The sequence below is a fragment of the Oncorhynchus clarkii genome, chromosome 23, assembly GCF_045791955.1.
Source record: "Oncorhynchus clarkii lewisi isolate Uvic-CL-2024 chromosome 23, UVic_Ocla_1.0, whole genome shotgun sequence".
Lineage (NCBI taxonomy): Eukaryota > Metazoa > Chordata > Actinopteri > Salmoniformes > Salmonidae > Oncorhynchus > Oncorhynchus clarkii.
This window is the reverse complement of record NC_092169.1, coordinates 29,430,048-29,449,355: the sequence shown is the minus strand read 5'-3', so window position 1 is coordinate 29,449,355 and position 19,308 is coordinate 29,430,048. Positions and strand designations below refer to the sequence as shown.

Genomic DNA, 19,308 nt, shown 5'->3' with positions numbered 1-19,308 from the left:
CGATTTCCCCAAATGTTATTCCATGACCAAATATATTTTATTATGATAATTTATATGAACCCTCAATTTAATTAAAAAAAAACAATCTGAATACCTACAGTACCTTCAGGAAGTATTCATACCCCTTGACTTCCACATTTTGTGTTACAGCCTGAATTCCAAATGGATTACATCTATTTTCTCATACATTACCCCATAATGACAAAAAACACAATACCCCATAATGACAAAGTGAAAACATGTTTTTAGAAATGTTTGCTAATTTTGGAAAATGAAATACAGAAATAACACATTCACATAAGTATTCACACCCCTGAGTCAATACATGTTAGAATCACCTTTGGCAGCGATTACAGCTGTGAGTCTTTCTGTTCTGAGTAAGTCTCTCAGAGCTTTGCACACCTGTATTGTACAGTATTTGCACATTTATTATTTTTTAAACTCTTTTAAGCTCTGTCAAGTTGGTTGTTGATCATTGCTAGACAGCCATTTTCAAGTCTTGCCATAGATTTTTTCTGTCCTGATTTTAAGTCAAAACTATGACTAGGCCACTCTGTAACATTTATATCTTCTTGGTAAGCAACTCCAGTGTACACGAAGTGTACAAAACATTAGGAACACCTGCTCTTTCCATGACATAAATCCTTCCAATTCAATTCTGGACCTTGAAGCCAGTTTCACTGCTTTTTTAAATTGTTCCCCTCTAATCACAGACTGATTTAGACGTGGGACACCAGGTGGGTGCAATTTAAGCTAGAACAGAAAACCAGCAGGTGCCAGACCTCGTAGGGTGAGCGTTGAATACCCTGACAGACTGACCAGGTGTATCCAGGTGAAAGCTATGATCCCTTATTGATGTCATCTGTTAAATCCACTTCAATCAATGTAGATGACGTGGAGGAGAGAGATTTAAATAAGGCATTTACAATCCTTGAGATATGGATTGTGTGTGCCATTCAGAGGGTGAATGGGCAAGACAAAAGATTTAAGTGCCCTTGAACGGGGTATGGTGGTAGGTGCCTGGCACACTGGTTTCAGGGTGCCAGGCACACTGGTTTCAGGGTGCCAGGCACACTGGTTTCTTTTTTCTCTGCATATATCAATGATGTCGCTCTTGCTGCGGGTGATTCCCTGATCCACCTCTACGCAGACTACACCACATCTGTCCCTTCTTTGGACACTGTGTTAACAAACCTCCAAACAAGCTTCAATGCCATACAACACTCCTCTGTGGCCTCCAACTGCTCTTAAACGCTAGTAAAACTAAACACATGCTTTTCAACCGAGCGCTACCCGCCCGACTAGCATCACTACTCTGGCACTGTTCTGACTTAGAATATGTGGACAACTACAAATACCTAGCTGGACTGTAAACTCTCCTTACAGACTCATATTAAACATCTCCAATTCAAAATTCAATCTAGAATCGGCTTCCTATTTCGCAACAAAGCCTCCTTCACTCACGCTGCTGAACATACCCTCGTAAAACTGACTATCCTACCAATCTTCGATCTTCGGCGACGTCATTTACAAAATAGCTTCCAATACTCTACTCAGCAAACTGGATGCACTCCACCACTGCGACCTGTATGCTCTTGTCGGCTGGCCCTCACTACATATTCGTCGCCTGACCCACTGGCTCCAGGTCATCTATAAGTCTTTGCTAGGTAAAGGTCCGCCTTATCTCAGCTCACTGGTCATGCGCTCCAGCAGGTATATCTCACAGGTCATCCCTAAATCCAACACCTCCTTGGCCGCCTTTCCTTCCAGTTCTCTGCTGCCAATGACTGGAACGAATTGCAAAAATCGCTGAAGTTGGAGATTTATATCTCCCTCACTAACTTTAGTAGTAGCAGCTTACCGATCGCTGCAGCTGTGCACAGCCCATCTATAAATAGCCCATCTATAAATAGCCCATCCAATCTATCTACCTCATCCCAATATTGTTTTATTTTACTTTTTTGCACACCAGTATTTCTACTTGCACATCATAATCTGCACTCCAGTGTTAATCTATCACTCCAGTGTTAATTTGCTAAATTGTAATTTACTTCGCTACTATGGACTATTTATTGCCTTACCTCCTCACGCCATTTGCACACACTGAATATAGACTTTTTCTATTGTTATTGACTGAACGTTTGTTTATTCCATGTGTTGTTGTTTGTGTTGCAGTGCTTTACTTTATCTTGGCCAGGTCGCAGTTGTAATGAGAACTTGTTCTCAACTGGTCTACTGGTCTAACTTACAGGAAGCTGGTGGCAAGTTCCTGTGGATATTACAGTAACGTACTTTCCACTAGCCAGAGATGGGCAAAGATCCTTCAAAGTAACTTGTTACAAATACAAAATACCTTGAAGGCCAATGTATCCTTAATTTCAACAACATTCTCAGTAAAGGTTTTACTTGCTATGATGTGTTTTCTTATCAACCTTAGTATAATGCACTGACTAAGTTGCTCTGGACAAGAGCACTTGCTAAATGACCGAAATGTAAAAATTAACTTGCAAAGCACACAGCTGGGTATTATTCTGAGTTCAACCCTTAAACTACTTGTATTTTGATCAAATTAAGGCCTAGTTCAGGGGCTGATACGCAAGCATGTTCTTTGCAAGTGTTCATTTTTCCATTTTGGTAATTTAGTAGACACACTTATCCACAGCGACACTGTCAGTGCAAGAACATAGCACAGTCATGGCAAGTATAAAGGTTATGTTACCGTTACCGACAATGTTGTTATAGTTAAGCGGGCTTTTTGCAAGTTCATTTTTGTATTAGGAAATGCATGCATGCATTATTAAACTGTTACAAAATGGGCTACATTAATTGTAGTTTAGGCCAGTGAAATACAAATGACAAAATAGGTATTGAAATACCTAATGTACTGTACTGTATATCAAATACATGGAGCAGAAATACTGCCTGTCGTTGATACTAGCTCCCTGCACTGTAAATCTGCAACAGTTTACTTACCACTGTTTCCGGTAGATTCTAGAAATGCAGCATGTTGCTGTAGACAGGTGTTTCAGTAGATTTGATGTGATAATGATAAATGGAACGGTAGCCAGTAGGTTACTGTAAATTACTGGCAGCACAGAAGTCGCAGGTAGCAGAGCGGTTAGAGCTTTGCGCCAGTAATCAAAAGGTTACTGGTTTGAATCCCTAAGCCGACTAGGTGAAAAATATGCTGACGTGCCCTTGAGCAAGGCACTTAACCGTAATTGCTCCTGTAAATCGCTCTAGATAAGAGTGTCTGCTAAATGACTCATTTTTATTTTTAAAAGACAGTAAATTACTGGCAAAACAAACTACTAAAAAAAGTAATTTAGCAGGCGCTCTTATCCTGTGGGTGTGTGCAAACATTAATATTAGTATTGTGCTAAAGTTGTCTATTGGTAAAGGATGGTAGGACCCCAGGGGGGCTGATGGAGTGGTAATGGAGTGTGTAATGTCCCTGTTACCGAGACTGGCGGCGTGTCAAACTGGTAACCCAAACACCGATGAAGGATACATCAGAGTCAGCAGACTCTCTCATGCATATTGTCCTCCGATGATTATCCCTCTAATCTGTCAGAAACCGGTCTGTAACCCCCTCTCTGGGTGCGTCCAAATGGCACCCTATTCCCTATGAAGTCCACTGGTAGTGGTCAAAAGTAATTGACTATGTAGGGAGTAGGAAGCCATTTGGACAGACTGTCTCTTCATCTCACCCTATAATAATAAATTATTATTATTTTAGGAATAAGGCCTGTTTTTCTTTTGAAGCCAGGAGGCTAGTATCAGCTACATTTATGCCCTTACTAGACTATGGGGATATTTTATATATGAATGCTTCTACTCAGTGTTTGAGATCAATTGACACCTTTTACCATGCAGCTTTGAGATGTATTTTAAACTGCAAAACTCTTACGCACCACTGCACTTTGTATACCAGGGTTGGCTGGCCTTCTCTTCTCTAGTCACTCGTAGGCTCAGGCACTGGTATACTTTTATTTACAAAGCCATTATGGGTTTACTACCATTTTTTTATTTGTGCATTTTTATTGTTCAGAAATGTGGTGGGCACTCTCTTTGTTCGCAGGACTTTATCCTGCTAACTGTTCCAAATGTCTGAACTGTATTTGGTACAAGGGCTTTTATGTACTCTGCGCCATCGTCTTGGGACACCTTACAAAATACTTTTAAACTGGAAGAACTTGTCCCGATTGGTGTTTTTAAATCATTGATGAAGGATTTTGAGTTTGATTCCCTGACCTGTCAATGTTTTTAATTTGCTGTTATATGATTTTGTTATACTCTTGTGAATTCTCTTTTTTTTACTAGATTACCTATAGTTTTTCATGTTGTCTGTCTGTAATTGTGTAATGACTTGGTGCTGCCCATCTTGGCCAGGATGCTCTTGAAAAAATATTTCAAATCTCAATGAGCCCTTCCTGGTTAAATAAAGGTTCAATATTTTTTTAGATTCTCAAAGCGCTATGTGTCTCATCTCACTCTCATTCCTTCATCCTCCCTCTCTGTTGCTCTCTCCATCTTATTTATCCCTCTCAAATTTCTCTATCCCCCTCTCTCTCTACATTCACAAAACAATGTTTTCAATATCCCCCCCTCTTTCTCTTTGTTTCATCTCTCTGTTTTTGTGTCTTTGATCTCAGTGGTAGTCTCGCTATTGTTATTTTACTGCTGCTCTTTAATAACTTGTTGCTTTTGTTTCTTATTCTTATCTGTATTTTTTTAAACTGTATTGTTGGTTAGGGGCTCGTAAGTAATACAATTTGATTTGAGTCCCATTGCTTTAGAATTTGGTATGGTGGTTTAAGCATGTCCCTGTTTAGGTCACCTAATAGGACAAATTCAGACTTGGTGTAAAGGGCCAGGAGAGAGCTTAGGGCATTTAGGGTACAGGCCGGTGCTGATGGTGGCCGATAACACCCAGTATCAGTCAACAAAGTTTAATGTGTAAAACCAGCAAATCAAATTGTTTGGGGACAGACTTGGTGGAGACAACCGAGCACTGAAGGTGATCCTTGTTAAAGATTGCCACTCCATCACCTTTGGAAGATCTGTCTTGCCAAAAAAGATTATAACGAGAAAGGTTATCATTGCTCAAAACTCTCTTTCTTAACCATGTCTCTGTAATGACCAACACATCTGGATTGGAGCTGTGAACCCACACTTTCAATTGATCCATTTTAGGTAATAAGATTCTAGTATTAACGTGCAGAAAACCCAGGCTTTTACAAGACCAGAAATAATTGAAGCAGATATCAGAGCACCAATCAGAATTGGGGCTAGCAACAGCAAATGGCCAGGGTGTTCATGCACATTTCCAGATATAATTGGAAGTAATACAATCAGGGCAAGGCAGAGGACAGGGAGAGCTCTGCAGTGTTGATTTTATAACATTTGAATGTGCATTAATGGCAACAAGATCATATTGTACAGCAATTTCATCAGGTAACATGAATACAACGCCGGCGAGAGGTGGTAAGAATAGAGGCCAAGAGTCCGTGTAACCAATAGAGTCAGAGTCCCGAGTGTGGGAACAAACAGTCTGTCACACGGTTGGTCTAAACAAGCAAGTTCATAGTCAACTAAGCATGCAGGAGTCATGAGGCAAATAGCATAAAGCACAAGAGAAAAATATAACAACTTGGGGCTAGCCATTGTAAGTTCAGAGTCACTCGCCTCAACAGTGCATGTGTGCTGGAGACTAGCGAAAACTCGGGGGAGGGGGGGAAGTGTGGCGGGGGTACCTATACCAGACAGGGGGAGACAGGCCGGGGGAGACGGTGAACCGATCGCCAGGTGGAATCCAAGCAGCAGTGCAGCAGGCAAATAGGGTAGGTGTCACACCCACTTGGGAGAAGCTTTTTTCGAAAGGCTAACGTAGCTGGTAAGTCTCTGACCGTCTTTTCCACGTAGAAAAGGAGGTTGTTAGCTAGCTATATCTTTTCAGTGTTGGTGAATGGTCCTTTACGACGTCAAAACAAAGTTCTCCTGTGGCTGTTGTGTTTTGGGGATTCGGAGGAGGTTATCTTCTCTGCACAGATGGAGGGGGCTTCATAAGCCAAACAATGTTTAGAGCTGCACATTTATTATGTCAATCCTCTCATCCTACAATTTGACCTTTGCACTGCACCCAATTCTATAGCTGAATGCTACAGCAAATCAGTAATCTGTTCGCTAGCTCACCGACCTGTGTTGATTGACAGTTTTCTGGTCCAATCACAAGGTCGAGTGTGCGTTTTACTAGCCAATCTGTCGCAGGTTTCTTTTGCAAGAGCGACGCTGCGGCTACTGTCTCTGGCTGTGTGTAGAGTAATCCACATTGACTCCGTGCCACAAAATGAGTGACAGAGGGGGGGAGGGAGGGAGGGGGAGGGTTGTCTGGTTTGACCCTAGCTAGCAGCAGGTGCATCAGTTCCCAGTGGGACCATCTGTAGAAGATTCACCCACTTACCTCTTACACAACCCATAGGATTGTCTCCACTTAACTCCTCCCAAACAGTATATAAGGTATGTCTCCTGTCAGAAACCTTAACCCCTTTTTCAAAGGCAGATATTTCAGTTGGTTTACGTCTTGTAAACATACTCCATCCATACACCAATTACATATACACAACAAACTTCTCTCACTCTTATTTCTCCCGCCTTCATTCCTCTCTCTTCCTCCCTCCCTCTCTTTTAGTGCCATGGGTATGAGTATTAGCTGAGGCTGCATCAAAGCTGCTCTGTGGGGTTGAGGGATGGTCAGACATCACGAGACAGACAGAGTAATGTGATCTCACTGTACCATACACTTATCTCTCTCTCTCTCTAGAGGCTGAAGGATGAGATAGAAGAGGTGACGAATGAAATTGACAACCTGGGCATTACCAAAGAGAGGTATGATCTGTGTGTGTTTCTATGTCTGTTATTGTGATTGTGTATCACTACTGAGGATTGTCCTGTGTGTGTACTGTATGTACTGTGTGCGTTCTACCCTTTGTGTGGTGATGGCTCTGCCCCTCCCTGCCTTCAGGCTATGCTCAAACCTTACACCCCAACCCAGCACTCTGTTATGCCACCTGTGGTCTCAAGGGCCATCCAAGCCCGCCCCCTGAAAAATAAATAATAGTTGCACTTGTCTTTTCCTACTAGCACTTTGCAGATAACTTTTTATTGAGGAAAAAGTTACTTACTACTACTGTGATATGTGTGGCTGCCTTACCTAGCTATCTTCAGATGAATGCACTAACTGTAAGTCGCTCTGGATAAGAGCGTCTGCTAAATTATTCAAATGTAAAAAATGTTGGGAGAGGGAGAAGAATCATCCTTAATGATTGGTAATGATGTCAGTGATCGGGTGTCTGTGTGTGCCTCCTTTAAGAGTGATTGGTCTGGGCCAGTTGTTGCCCCGAAGCTACAGACATCTAAATGAGTTAATGGGGCTGTTAATTGAGGGATGGTGTTAATAACATGTATGAAGTGTGTGTTTAAATGGTTTACAAAGATTTCTGTCTGTTATGAGGGTAATTGGAATTGTGTTTTGAAGGTCCTATGTAGTGTTTAGGTACGCTCTATGAATGTGTTATACAGACTTCATAACTGTGTTTTGTCTGTAGAAAAAGCATGCAGAGAAACAAGCAAGTGTCCATGGGCCGTAAGAAGTTCAACATGGACCCCAAGAAGGTGAGGGAGAAACCCAATGGCAAACCAGCCCCTAACCTCCACTCTGTGCTGTGGTTTGTGGTTGGGATTCTGTGTTTTGATTGGCTGTGTACCATCAATCAGGGGATCCGGTTTTTGATTGACAGCGGTCTGCTGAAGAACACCAGCAATGACATCGCCCAGTTTCTCTATAAAGGGGAGGGGCTTAACAAGACCGCCATCGGAGACTATCTGGGGGAGAGGTGAGAAACGGGTGGTTGGGTGAACAGTATTGAGTGACCTCTTAAGTGACCTCTTAAGTGACCTCTTAAGTGGGTTAATGCATTCTCAACTCAGTGATATTGATTTGGCCCATCCTCCCTAGACAGACAGAGACACACACACACACACATTGGCCACAGAAAGGAGGTCAGTATTAGGAGATTATAGATTATATTTGAGTTTCCATGTTTCTGGTTGCAGAGCTGTTCTCTGAGAGATCTCAAAGCAACATTTTGAAAAAAGGAGAAACAGAATGAACAGGAAATGCAAATGTTTGTTTTTAAAACGTTTAATTACAGTATTCCCTACTGAACATGACCCTGATCTATTCAGTTTTATGGCCATAGACTTGAATACTGTCTGTTGGTATGTGTTTTCTGTAGAAATGACTTCAATCTTGAGGTTCTACATGCCTTCGTGGAGCTGCATGAATTCACAGACCTCAACCTGGTCCAGGCCCTCAGGTAACACACACACACATACACACACACACACACACACACACACACACACCCTTATGATTGCATGTTCTCTCACCCAGGCAGTTCCTTTGGAGTTTCCGGTTGCCAGGCGAAGCTCAGAAGATCGACAGGATGATGGAGGCTTTTGCCCAGAGATACTGTCACTGTAACCCTGGGGTCTTCCAGCACAGCGGTATAGAAAGGCCACCATTCAGTCACACATACACACACACACACACACATATACACACACATACACACACACACACGCACACAAACCTGCCTGTCCCTCTCTGTGCTCCAGATACGTGTTATGTGTTGTCGTTTGCTGTGATCATGCTGAACACCAGTCTCCATAACCCCAATGTGAAGGACAAACCCTCCCACCAGAGATTCAGCGCCATGAACAGAGGAATCAACGATGGAGGTGACCTGCCTGAGGACCTACTCAGGGTATTTATCACTTTCTCCATCCCTCTGTCCTTTTATAAAGCTCTCTCTCTTCCCCTCCCATTATCTATACCTCTGTCTCTTCCGCCCTATATCCATACAATACTAGAGGTTGAGGACCTGGTCACACATGACACATGTCTGTCTATATACAGTGTCGTAACGATGTACAAATAGTTAAAGTAGAAAAAATACTTCATTCATTCAATACTTTGCGCAAGCTCCCTTTGCCAAGATAACAGCTCTGTCTTCTCTTATAATGTGTAATGAGTTTGGAGAACACATGGCAAGGGATCTCCTCTTCAGCACATCCTGTCGATATGGATAGGGGTGTGCTTATTCTGCTGTCTCCTGAAGTCCATGATCAGCTCCTTCGTTTTGTTGAGGGAGAGGTTATTTTCCTGGCGGAGTGGGAGTTTATCAAAATTGGATTTGTTTTCGAATTCTTTGTGGGTCTGTGTAATCTGAGGGAAATGTGTCTCTAATAGGGTCATACATTTGGCAGGAGGTTAGGAAGTGCAGCTCAGTTTCCACCTCATTTTGTGGGAAGTCTCTCTCTCCTCTCTCCTCTCTCAATTCAATTTGCTTTAATGGCATGATGTAACAATTAATTTATTGCCAAAGCATACTTTGGTGATTAAGTGATACATTTTACAATATTAACATAATTCAAATAATAATAATCAACATTGTCAATGGGACAATCAGTAACAACAATAATCAAGGGTAAAATAACCATACAATGGGCAATAACATAGAGGGCATGTGCAGGTTGGTTGGTCTGTAAGACACTGTCCCTCATTTTATGGCAGCTATGTAGTGCTCTGCCAACCCACAGCGCTTTGCGTCCTCCCCCATCAGGACGGGTAGCCTATTCTCATCAGAGAGGTCTTTGAAACCTTGAATAAGGAAATTACACTATTTGTTTTATATTTTGGACATTTTGTCAGGAAATGCAGCTCTGTCTCAGGTTATGCTGTGGTGTAGTGGTTGCACAGCCATTCCTCTAAATGGAGCAGGTTTCCTGTGTCTACCCTTCTCAATGACAAGGCTGTGCTCATTGAGCATCTACTCTGTCAAGGTTTTTCTAAGGTTTTGATCAGTCACCATGGTCAAATAGTTTGCCATGGTGCCAGATAGCACTGCTTTGTGCTTGTGTATCCCAATAGGATAATTGTTTTGACAGTTGTCATTTGGTTTATTCTGATTCATTGGATGTTTGGTCCTGAGGCTTCAGTGTGTTAGTAAAACAGGTTTGTGAACCTGGACCAGCTAGATGAGAGGGGGTCACTGTATTTTAGATGTTTCCAAAACAGAATTGCTCTTTTTTTTGTTTTTATTATTAGCGGATGTTGGCCTAATTTTGCCTTGCATGTATTGTTTGTAATTTTCCTCTGGACAATCTTACAAAACTCTGCATGCAGGGTCTCAATGGGGTGTTTGTCCCATTGGGTGGAATGTTGTTTTGCAAGTGGACCCCACACCTCGCTGCCATATAGTGCAATTGGTTCAATGACACAATCAATTATTTTTTGCCAAATTTGAGGTATTTCGATTTAATTTAGTTTTTTAGAATGCCCTGTGTGCTTTCTCTCTGTTCATTCACCGCCTCATGAAGGTGTCCTGTAAATATTATTTTTAAACCTAAGTAATTGTAGTGTGTGCCCTACTCTATATTTTGTACCAATTATGCACTTTGGTCTAATTCCCTGAGATCTACATCTTCTCTGGAAAATGGTCCAGGCCCAGGTCTGGCAGTACTGTCTGGCAGTACTGCTCTAGCAGTCTGGCAGTACTGCTCTAGCAGGTCCAGGCTCAGCTGTAGGCCATGTGCTGTGGGTGACAGCAGGCACAGGTCATCTGCTTTTTCTAGAATACCACTGTTGATGTAAATATTGAAGAGCGTGGGGCTCAAACCTGGCCAAGGCCCCGCCTCTGGTTAAAGAATTCTTATGTTTTTTCTTACCAGTTTTGATGCTGCGCATATTGCCAGTTTTGATGCTGCGCATATTGCCAGTTTTGATGCTGCGCATATTGCCAGTTTTGATGCTGCGCATATTGCCAGTTTTGATAATGTCATATGTTTTACCCCCTACACCACCTTCAATAACTTTTTAGAACAGTCCTGTAGGCAAAATATAATTCAATGCATTTTGAAAGTCGATAAAGCAAGCATAAATTTTGGTGCTATTTTGGTGGACATTTTTATCTATCAGGGTGTGTAGGGTGTAAATATGATTGGTCATGTAATATTTTGGTATAAATCGAATTTGGCTTTTACTTGACATTGTGCTTATTAAGGAAGTTTAGAACTCTTGCATTTATAATACTACAGAAAACCTCTCTCAAATTATTGTTCACACAAATGCGTCTGTAATTGTTAGGGTAAAATATGTCTCTGTTCTTAAAGATTGGGGTTATGAGTCCTTTATTCCAGATGTCAGGAAAATAACCTACAGTCAGGATAAAATTAAACAGTTTTAATATAGCGAATTGAAATTTTGCACTAGTGAATTTGAGCATCTCATTTAGGATGCCATCAAGTCTGCATGCTTTTTTTTTTTACATTTAAGGGCCTGAAGTTTCTTATAGAGCTCCTGGTCAGTCATTGGGGAGTCCAAAAGATTTTGATTGTTCTTTATAGCTTTTTTTAATCCATTCAATTTCTCATGAATTTGGCATTGTTCTGTGTTTCTATCAGTTTGAACGGTGTTGTAGAGTGTTTTAAAATGGGTTGTCCATAAGTCACCATTTTGTAATGCTAATCCCTCTAGTTTCCAATTTTGCCAAAAATGGTTTGTTCATGGACTACTCAATTTGTGTCAGCTGCTTGCTGTTGTACTGGGATTTTTTTGGTTCTGAGCGTATGTTTATAGAGTTTTAATGTCTCACAGTAATAAGGCTTAAAGCGTAATTCACCATTATTTGGGTCTCTGTGCTTTTGGTTTGATAGTCTTGTCATCTGTGGGGGTTTTTGGTTTGTTTTTCATAAATCCAGTTGTTCTTCTTTTGCCGTTTGCCTGACTATATTGTTGATGTTTTTCTACTGACAGATTGATGCCTTCTTTACTGTGAGTGGATGTGGTTTCCAGAAAGTTATCTAAGAGTGTTTAGATTTTTAAAAATCTTTCTCCACCTCTCTCTTTCCATACCTTTCTATTTTCTCTCTCTCTCCATCCCTCTTTCTCTCTCCATCCCTCTTTCATATATATATATATATAAAATATCCCTCTTTCTCCATATCTCTCTCTCCATATCTCTCTCCATATATCTCTCTCCATATCCCCCTCTCCATATCCCCCTCTCCATATCCCCCTCTCCATATCCCCCTCTCCATATCCCCCTCTTTCTTTCTTTCTTTCTTTCTTTCTTTCTTTCTTTCTCTCTTTCTCTCTCTCGCTCTCTGTAGAATCTGTATGAGGGTATAAAGAACGAGCCCTTTAAAATTCCAGAGGATGATGGGAATGACCTCACACACACTTTCTTCAACCCTGACCGGGAGGGCTGGCTACTCAAACGAGGTGAGAGAGTCAACTTTGCTGTAAAAGTCTTATAGAACACAGGACAGCAAGCTTTATTGATACTTCCACTCCCTCGTATGGACAGATGCAGAACTACACTCTCCTGTTTGGCCTTCTCATTCATACCAAGAATATAGCCTATATAATGAGTATAAACATATATAACTGGTAAAAGTATTTATGACTCAATGTAGTTTGTCTTTGTGTTTTTTCTTCCTTATTTGTTTTGGATGATTTTGGTCTCCAGGAGGTATGTATGTAAATATGTATTTATGGATTGGAAGCCTGATGCCTTGATCACGCCAACAGCGTCATTTTGGTACACTAGAAGTACATTAATTTCCAATGGAACGCTGCATTTGCCTTGCATCGCAGTGCGTTCTGTGTTGTGCATACGTTGGATTTGTGGAACATATGCGTCAAACTGAATGCGTAGACGGCTTGACAGAAATGGTAGCAGAAGGTGAATGTTGAACATTTGTTGCACACATATCCAGATGATGCTGCTTACTATTTTGCGTAATAACGCTATCAGTGTGATCAAGGTGTTAACCTCCTCAGCCTGTATGTGCTTTGCTTCTTGGTGCTGCTTCCCATACTCTGCCATGCAACCCATGCCATGCAACACAGCCCATCTGTAAACAGTCTATCTATCTACCTACCTCATCCCCATACTGGTATTTATTTATTTATTTTGCTCCTTTGCACCCCAGTATCTCTACCTGCACATTCATCTTCTGCCGATCTACCATTCCAGTGTTTAATTGTTATATTGTAATTACTTCGCCACCATGACCTATTTATTGCCTTACCTCCCTTATCTTACCTCATTTGCACACACTGTATATAGACTTTTTTGTTTTCTTTTGTTCTACTGTATTATTGACTGTATGTTTTGTTTATTCCATGTGTAACTCTGTGTTGTTGTATGTGTCGAATTGCTACGCTTTATCTTGGCCAGGTCGCAGTTGCAAATGAGAACTTGTTCTCAACTAGCCTACCTGGTTAAATAAAGGTTAAATAAAAAAATCAAGGTTTTGTCTAATGAAAATCTACTGTTAACTATGATGTCATTATAAAGAATGAAATTGTGTTTAATTGTTGGTAAAATGTGATTTATCTGCTCTTTAATCTGAGCAAGATGTCATTGACTTCAACGCAAACAACCTTTAAACCTAACCCTACCATCCAATCAGTATCTCAACCATAGAGATATATAGAGGACTCTAGTGCTCAAAAGCCCATTGCAGCATTGTCAGCGCAATTGAGGACTTTTACCATTTTGAAGTAGTCAACTGGGTGGGACTTCCTATGGGTTAGAAAATGATCACATTATTCCATCCGGGTCATCAGGAGGGATCAGCTAATGAATTATACTCGTGAGCAAATATTCCATAACTGCAGGTGGCAGTAAATCGGCAACCTTTATACCTGTTCAAACAACACACTCCAGGTGGCAGTATGCACCCTTTCAGTTTGTTTAGCAACTCACAGAAGTAGTAGTAGTAGAAGAAGAAAATGTACTACTTCAAAATGGAGATGGCCTCAATGGCACTGCCTGTGCACTTATAGACGCCATAATGGGACAGATACAAAAAAAGAGTTCTCTATCATTCTGTATGATCTCAACTAATGCATTGCATTCATGGTCAACTTTGTTGCTATCATGCTGTGTCTTCTGAGAAACATGAGTGCATTAAAGACTACCTGGAATGCGTCCATAGCCTCCTGCCTGGTACTGGCTGATGTCTGGGCTGCCGTCTGCCTGGACTGTCTAGGGGCAGCTTTTTAATCTGTGGATTTTGCTTGTTCTAACCCTTTAATCTAATGAATCCTGATTGAACTCTGACCTTTAACCTCTAACCCCCTCAGGGGGGCGTGTGAAGACATGGAAGAGACGATGGTTCATCCTCACAGACAACTGCCTGTACTACTTTGAGTACACTACTGTGAGTTGTTCTCTCTTTCTATTCCTCTCTCTTTTTCTGTTATGCTTTTTCTCCATTACATGCAATGTACCAGTTGTGAGCTGTAATGCTCTCGCTGTGTTTTCTCTCTCCTCCCTCCCTCCAGGATAAGGAGCCTAGGGGTATCATCCCTCTGGAGAATCTGAGTATTAGAGAGGTGGACGACTCCAAGAAACCAGTAAGTTACTTTATTTCTCTCTCCCTCTTTTCCTGTGCTCTTTCTTCCTGTTTCCTTTTAAAAGCCTCTGAGTCACATCTATCTCTCTCCCTCGCTTTCGCTCTCTCAGAACTGTTTTGAGCTGTTCATCCCTGACCACAGGGATCAGGTGATCAAGGCATGTAAGACCGAGGCGGACGGACGTGTTGTCGAGGGCAACCACACTTTCTATCGAATCTCCGCCCCCACAGCCGAGGAAAAGGAGGAGTGGATCACCAGCATAAAGTGAATTCTTGGCGGTGTCCAAATAACCTCTCATTCTTCCTGAAGTGTATATGCATTCAAAAAACACCATTGGATTTGTGTAGGCATGCGCTAGAGGGACTTTCCATATACAGTTGAAGTCGGACGTTTACATACACCTTAGCCAAATACATTTAAACTCAGTTTTTCACAATTCCTGACATTTAATCCAAGTAAAAATTCCCTGTCTTAGGTCGGTTAGGATCACCACTTTATTTTAAGAATGTGAAATGTCAGAATAATAGTAGAGAGAAGGATTTATTTCAGCTTTTATTTATTTCATCACATTTCCAGTGGTTCAGAAGTTTACATGCACTCAATTAGTATTTGGTAGCATTGCATTTAAATTGTTTTAACTTGGGTCAAACGTTTCGAGTAGCCTTCCACAAGCTTCCCACAATACGTTTGTTGAATTTTGGCCCATTCCTCCTGACAGAGATGTTGTAACTGAGTCAGGTTTGTAGGCCTCCTTGCTTGCACACGCTTTTTCAGTTCTGCCCACAAAGTTTCTATTGGATTGAGGTCAGGGCTTTGTGATGGCCACTCCAATACCTTGACTTTGTTGTCCTTAAGCCATTTTGCCACAACTTTGGAAGTATGCTTGAGGTCATTGTCCATTTGGAAGACCCATTTGCGACCAAGCTTTAACTTCCTGACTGATGTCTTGAGATGTTGCTTCAATATATCCACATCATTTTCATGATGCCATCTATTTTGTGAAGTGCACCAGTCCCTCCTGCAGCAAAGCACCCCCACAACATGATGCTGCCACCCCGGTGCTTCATGGTTGGGATGGTGTTCTTCGGCTTGCAAGACTCCCCCTTTTTCCTCCAAACATGACGATGGTCATTATGGCCAAACAGTTCTATTTTTGTTTCATCAGACCAGAGGACATTTCTCCAAAAAGTATGATCTTTGTCCCCATGTGCAGTTGCAAACCGTAGTCTGGCATTTTTATGGCGGTTTTGGAGCAGTGGCTTCTTCCTTGCTGAGTGGCCTTTCAGGTTATGTCGATATAGGACTCGTTTTACTGTGGATATAGATTTTTTGTACCTGTTTCCTCCAGCATCTTCACAAGGCCCTTTGCTGTTGTTCTGGGATTGATTTCCACTTTTCGCACCAAATTACGTTCATCTCAGGAGACAGAACGCGTGCCCTTCCTGAGCGGTATGATGGCTGCGTGGTCCCATGGTGTTTATACTTGCACAGTATTGTTTGTACAGATGAACGTGGTACCTTCAGGTGTTTGGAAATTGCTCCCAAGGATGAACCAGACTTGTGGAGGTCTACATTTTTTTCTGAGGTCTTGGCTGATTTCCTTTGATATTCCCATGATGTTAACTTCTTATGGCTGCAGGGGCAGTATTGAGTAGCTTGGATGAAAGGTGCCCAGAGTAAACGGCCTGCTCCTCAGTCCCAGATATGTGTACCTAACGTGCTAACAAAAGTAGGTACTTGGACATAAATAATGGACATTATCGAACAAATCATGCATTTATTGTTTTCTGAGCTCCGTCTCAGATTATTGCATGATTTGCTTTTTCCGTGAAGTGTTTTTGAAATCTGACATAGCGGTTGCATTAAGGAGAGGTATATCTATAATTCCATGTGTATAACTTGTATTATCATCTACATTTATGATGAACCATCGATGTGGCTATGCAAAATCACTGGATGTTTTTGGAACTAGTGAATGTAACGCGCCAATGTAAACTCAGATTTTTTTTTATATAAATATGAACTCTATCAAACAAAACATACATGTATTGTGTAACATAAAGTCCTATGAGTGTCATCTGATGAAGATCATCAAAGGTTAGTGATTAATTGTATCTCTATTTGTGCTTTTTGTGACTCCTCTCTTTGGCTGGAAAAATGGCTGTGTTTTTCTGTGGCTTGGTGGTGACCTAACATAATCGTTTGTGGTGCTTTCGCGGTAAAGCCTATTTTAAATCGGACACTGTGGTGGGATTAACAACAAGATTACCTTTAAAACGGTATAAGATACATGTATGTTTGAGGAATTTTCATTGTGAGATATCTGTTGTTTTGAATTTGGCGCCCTGCACTTTCACTGGCTGTTGTCATATCAATCCGTTAACGGGATTGCAGCCCAAAGTTAAGCAAAGAGGCACAGAGTTTGAAGGTAGGCCTTGAAATACATCCATATGTACACCTCCAATTGACTCAAATTATGTCAATTAGCCTATCAGAAGCTTCTAAAGCCATGACATCATTTTCTGGAATTTTCCAAGCTGTTTAAAGCCACAGTCAACTTTAGTGTATGTAAACTTGATACAGTGAATTATAAGTTAAATAATCTGTCTTTAAACAATTTTTGGATAAATGACTTGTGTCATGCACAAAGTAGATATCCTAACCGACTTGCCAAAACTATAATTTGTTAACAAGGAATTTGTGGAGTGGTTGAAAAATGAGTTTTAATGACTCCAACCTAAGTGTATGTACACTTCTGACTTCAACTGTACCAGTCATTTACTTTCAAATCCATTACGGGAAGTGAACAAGTGCACATTTTGGGAGAAAGGCGAGAGTTTTGGTTCTTATTTCTTCCAAGTCATGTCCTATCCTTCATCTGTATGATCCTGCTCTAGTCTCATGCCAAAAAGTTAAATTCATATTGTTCTCCCCTCTCTTAATGTAGAAATGCCATCAGCAGGGACCCCTTCTACGAGATGCTGGCAGCCCGGAAGAAGAAGGTGTCTGCCCTGACAAGTCTGTAGAAAAGACCCAGGCTCCAGCACTTCAGCAGGAGGAGCAGGCCTCACTCTATTCTACAGCCCAGTGTTTGTGCCCATGGACCTGAACTAAAGGACCTATGGAACTGTATACACAAGAAAGCAAAAGATCCCCAAAGCCTGTTGGAAGTCTAGGTGGACGCTGTCATCATATTGATCTTGTTTTCATCAGATTCATAAACACTGGAGGGGAAGGATTATGAAGGGGCACAGGGTTGGGACAGGAATGCAGAGAGGATTAATGTCCCTTTTCAGCGCCCTCTACAGGAAGTTAAATAATGCAATATTATGCTTTGATAAAAATTAACAGAGAAAGGCAACATGAACCTATTTTTACACAAACCTCTTTTTCTGAGGGTTCTTGTCATAGTGCTGTTGTAACTACATAAAATTTCTTTCTGAATGGTTCTCATAACAAACCACCACTGTTTCTCCTCTCTCTCCGTCTCTCTGTATGTGTTTCTCTCGCTGTCTCTCTCTCTCTGTCTCTGTTTCTCTCTTTCTTTGGTTCCATGTTTGTTTAAATGTGTCCAGGTAATTGATAGGAATTGCCAGGGACTGACCTCACGATGCAATATCACGCTACTTAGGTGCCGATGCGATTCTCACGATTCTATATGTATTGAGATTCGATACTGTGATTTTGCAATTCGATATTCCAAACATTTTTCTCAGGATATGTCTGCTGCAGAGGGACAAGAGAGCCATGAGATAATGAGTTTTGATCAGTCATGGAAATGAAAGTGCTGAAAACAAATTGGCTCCCCATTTCAAAATAAGATGGAGAACAAGCTATAAAGGAGTTTTGGTGCAGGTTAAGCCAACTAGCGCAACAGTAATATTGCCATATTGTCAAAACGATATGATACATCATCAAAAATAATATCCCGATATGTAACCGCACCGATTTTATTGCCGCATCACTAGTAATTGGGCTGTCAGTGAGTCAGGGTTTGAGAAATGGGAGCTGAGTTGGGAAGTTGCAAAAAACTGTCTCTGCCCAAAGCCTTTCTCTGCCATCCCTCTGTTACTGCAACTGCACAGTCACGTGGAAGGAGGAGGAATGGTGGAAGGGGGAGAAAGAAATGAGGGTGAGAGGTAGACAAAGGATCAAAACATATCACTTTGTTTCGGGTTGAACTATTCAGTCTTTTATTCTGATATTGTGACAATTAAAAGCACTTTGTAGAAGCAGCAATATGTTTGCAGAGAAAGGATTTGTTTAATAAATAAAAGACCTAAGGTCTAAGACCTTATTACAGTGTTATACAGTTGTGTGCTGTCTGTTACAAATGTGTTATAAGATATGCATTTCTGTCATATCAATGTGCTCTTTGGAGGGCTGTGATTTCAGTTTTTATAATGGCAAATAAATTAATCGACAATGGTTTTGTTCTCAATGTACTGATTATGAAATGCAAGTCAAGCTTGAATTATAGGTTTATTTACCTATAATGCACATAATTTGTTTGTTTTGTATCATAAAGGTTTGTGCTGTTTATACCCGTATGCCATCATGTGTTTGTTCATTTGATTTCAGATTACCAAAAATAAATCTCCAATACTAGTCTCATTTTTCCTTTCTTTGTTTAAGATTTGACTTGGCAAGTGAGGTTAAACTCAGTAAAAACTTTATTTTGACATTGGATATAACCACACTAGACACAAAGACACGGTGATATATGGTCCACGTTTCATAGCACCAGCCTTTTGAGCTGATTGACAAGCAGAACAAAAACTTTTGGAATGGGTGAATTTTTAGGACAACGTTTTGTC

At 41.0% G+C, this 19,308-nt stretch overlaps 1 protein-coding gene across 2 annotated transcripts in view; it reads left to right on the top strand.

Moving 5' to 3' along the window:
* LOC139381575 (cytohesin-1-like) overlaps positions 1 to 19,093 on the top strand; it is a 45,603-nt gene extending 26,510 nt beyond the window's left edge. For both annotated transcript variants that reach the window (XM_071125217.1, XM_071125216.1), the window contains exons 3-13: positions 6,824 to 6,888; positions 7,608 to 7,674; positions 7,777 to 7,895; positions 8,298 to 8,378; positions 8,456 to 8,568; positions 8,680 to 8,828; positions 12,235 to 12,346; positions 14,219 to 14,295; positions 14,420 to 14,491; positions 14,601 to 14,755; positions 17,439 to 19,093. In XM_071125217.1, the coding sequence (XP_070981318.1) occupies positions 6,824 to 6,888; positions 7,608 to 7,674; positions 7,777 to 7,895; positions 8,298 to 8,378; positions 8,456 to 8,568; positions 8,680 to 8,828; positions 12,235 to 12,346; positions 14,219 to 14,295; positions 14,420 to 14,491; positions 14,601 to 14,755; positions 17,439 to 17,517 (1,089 nt within the window). In that variant the 3' untranslated portion in view covers positions 17,518 to 19,093. The remainder of the gene's footprint in view (positions 1 to 6,823; positions 6,889 to 7,607; positions 7,675 to 7,776; positions 7,896 to 8,297; positions 8,379 to 8,455; positions 8,569 to 8,679; positions 8,829 to 12,234; positions 12,347 to 14,218; positions 14,296 to 14,419; positions 14,492 to 14,600; positions 14,756 to 17,438) is intronic.
* Positions 19,094 to 19,308: the final 215 nt, after the last annotated feature.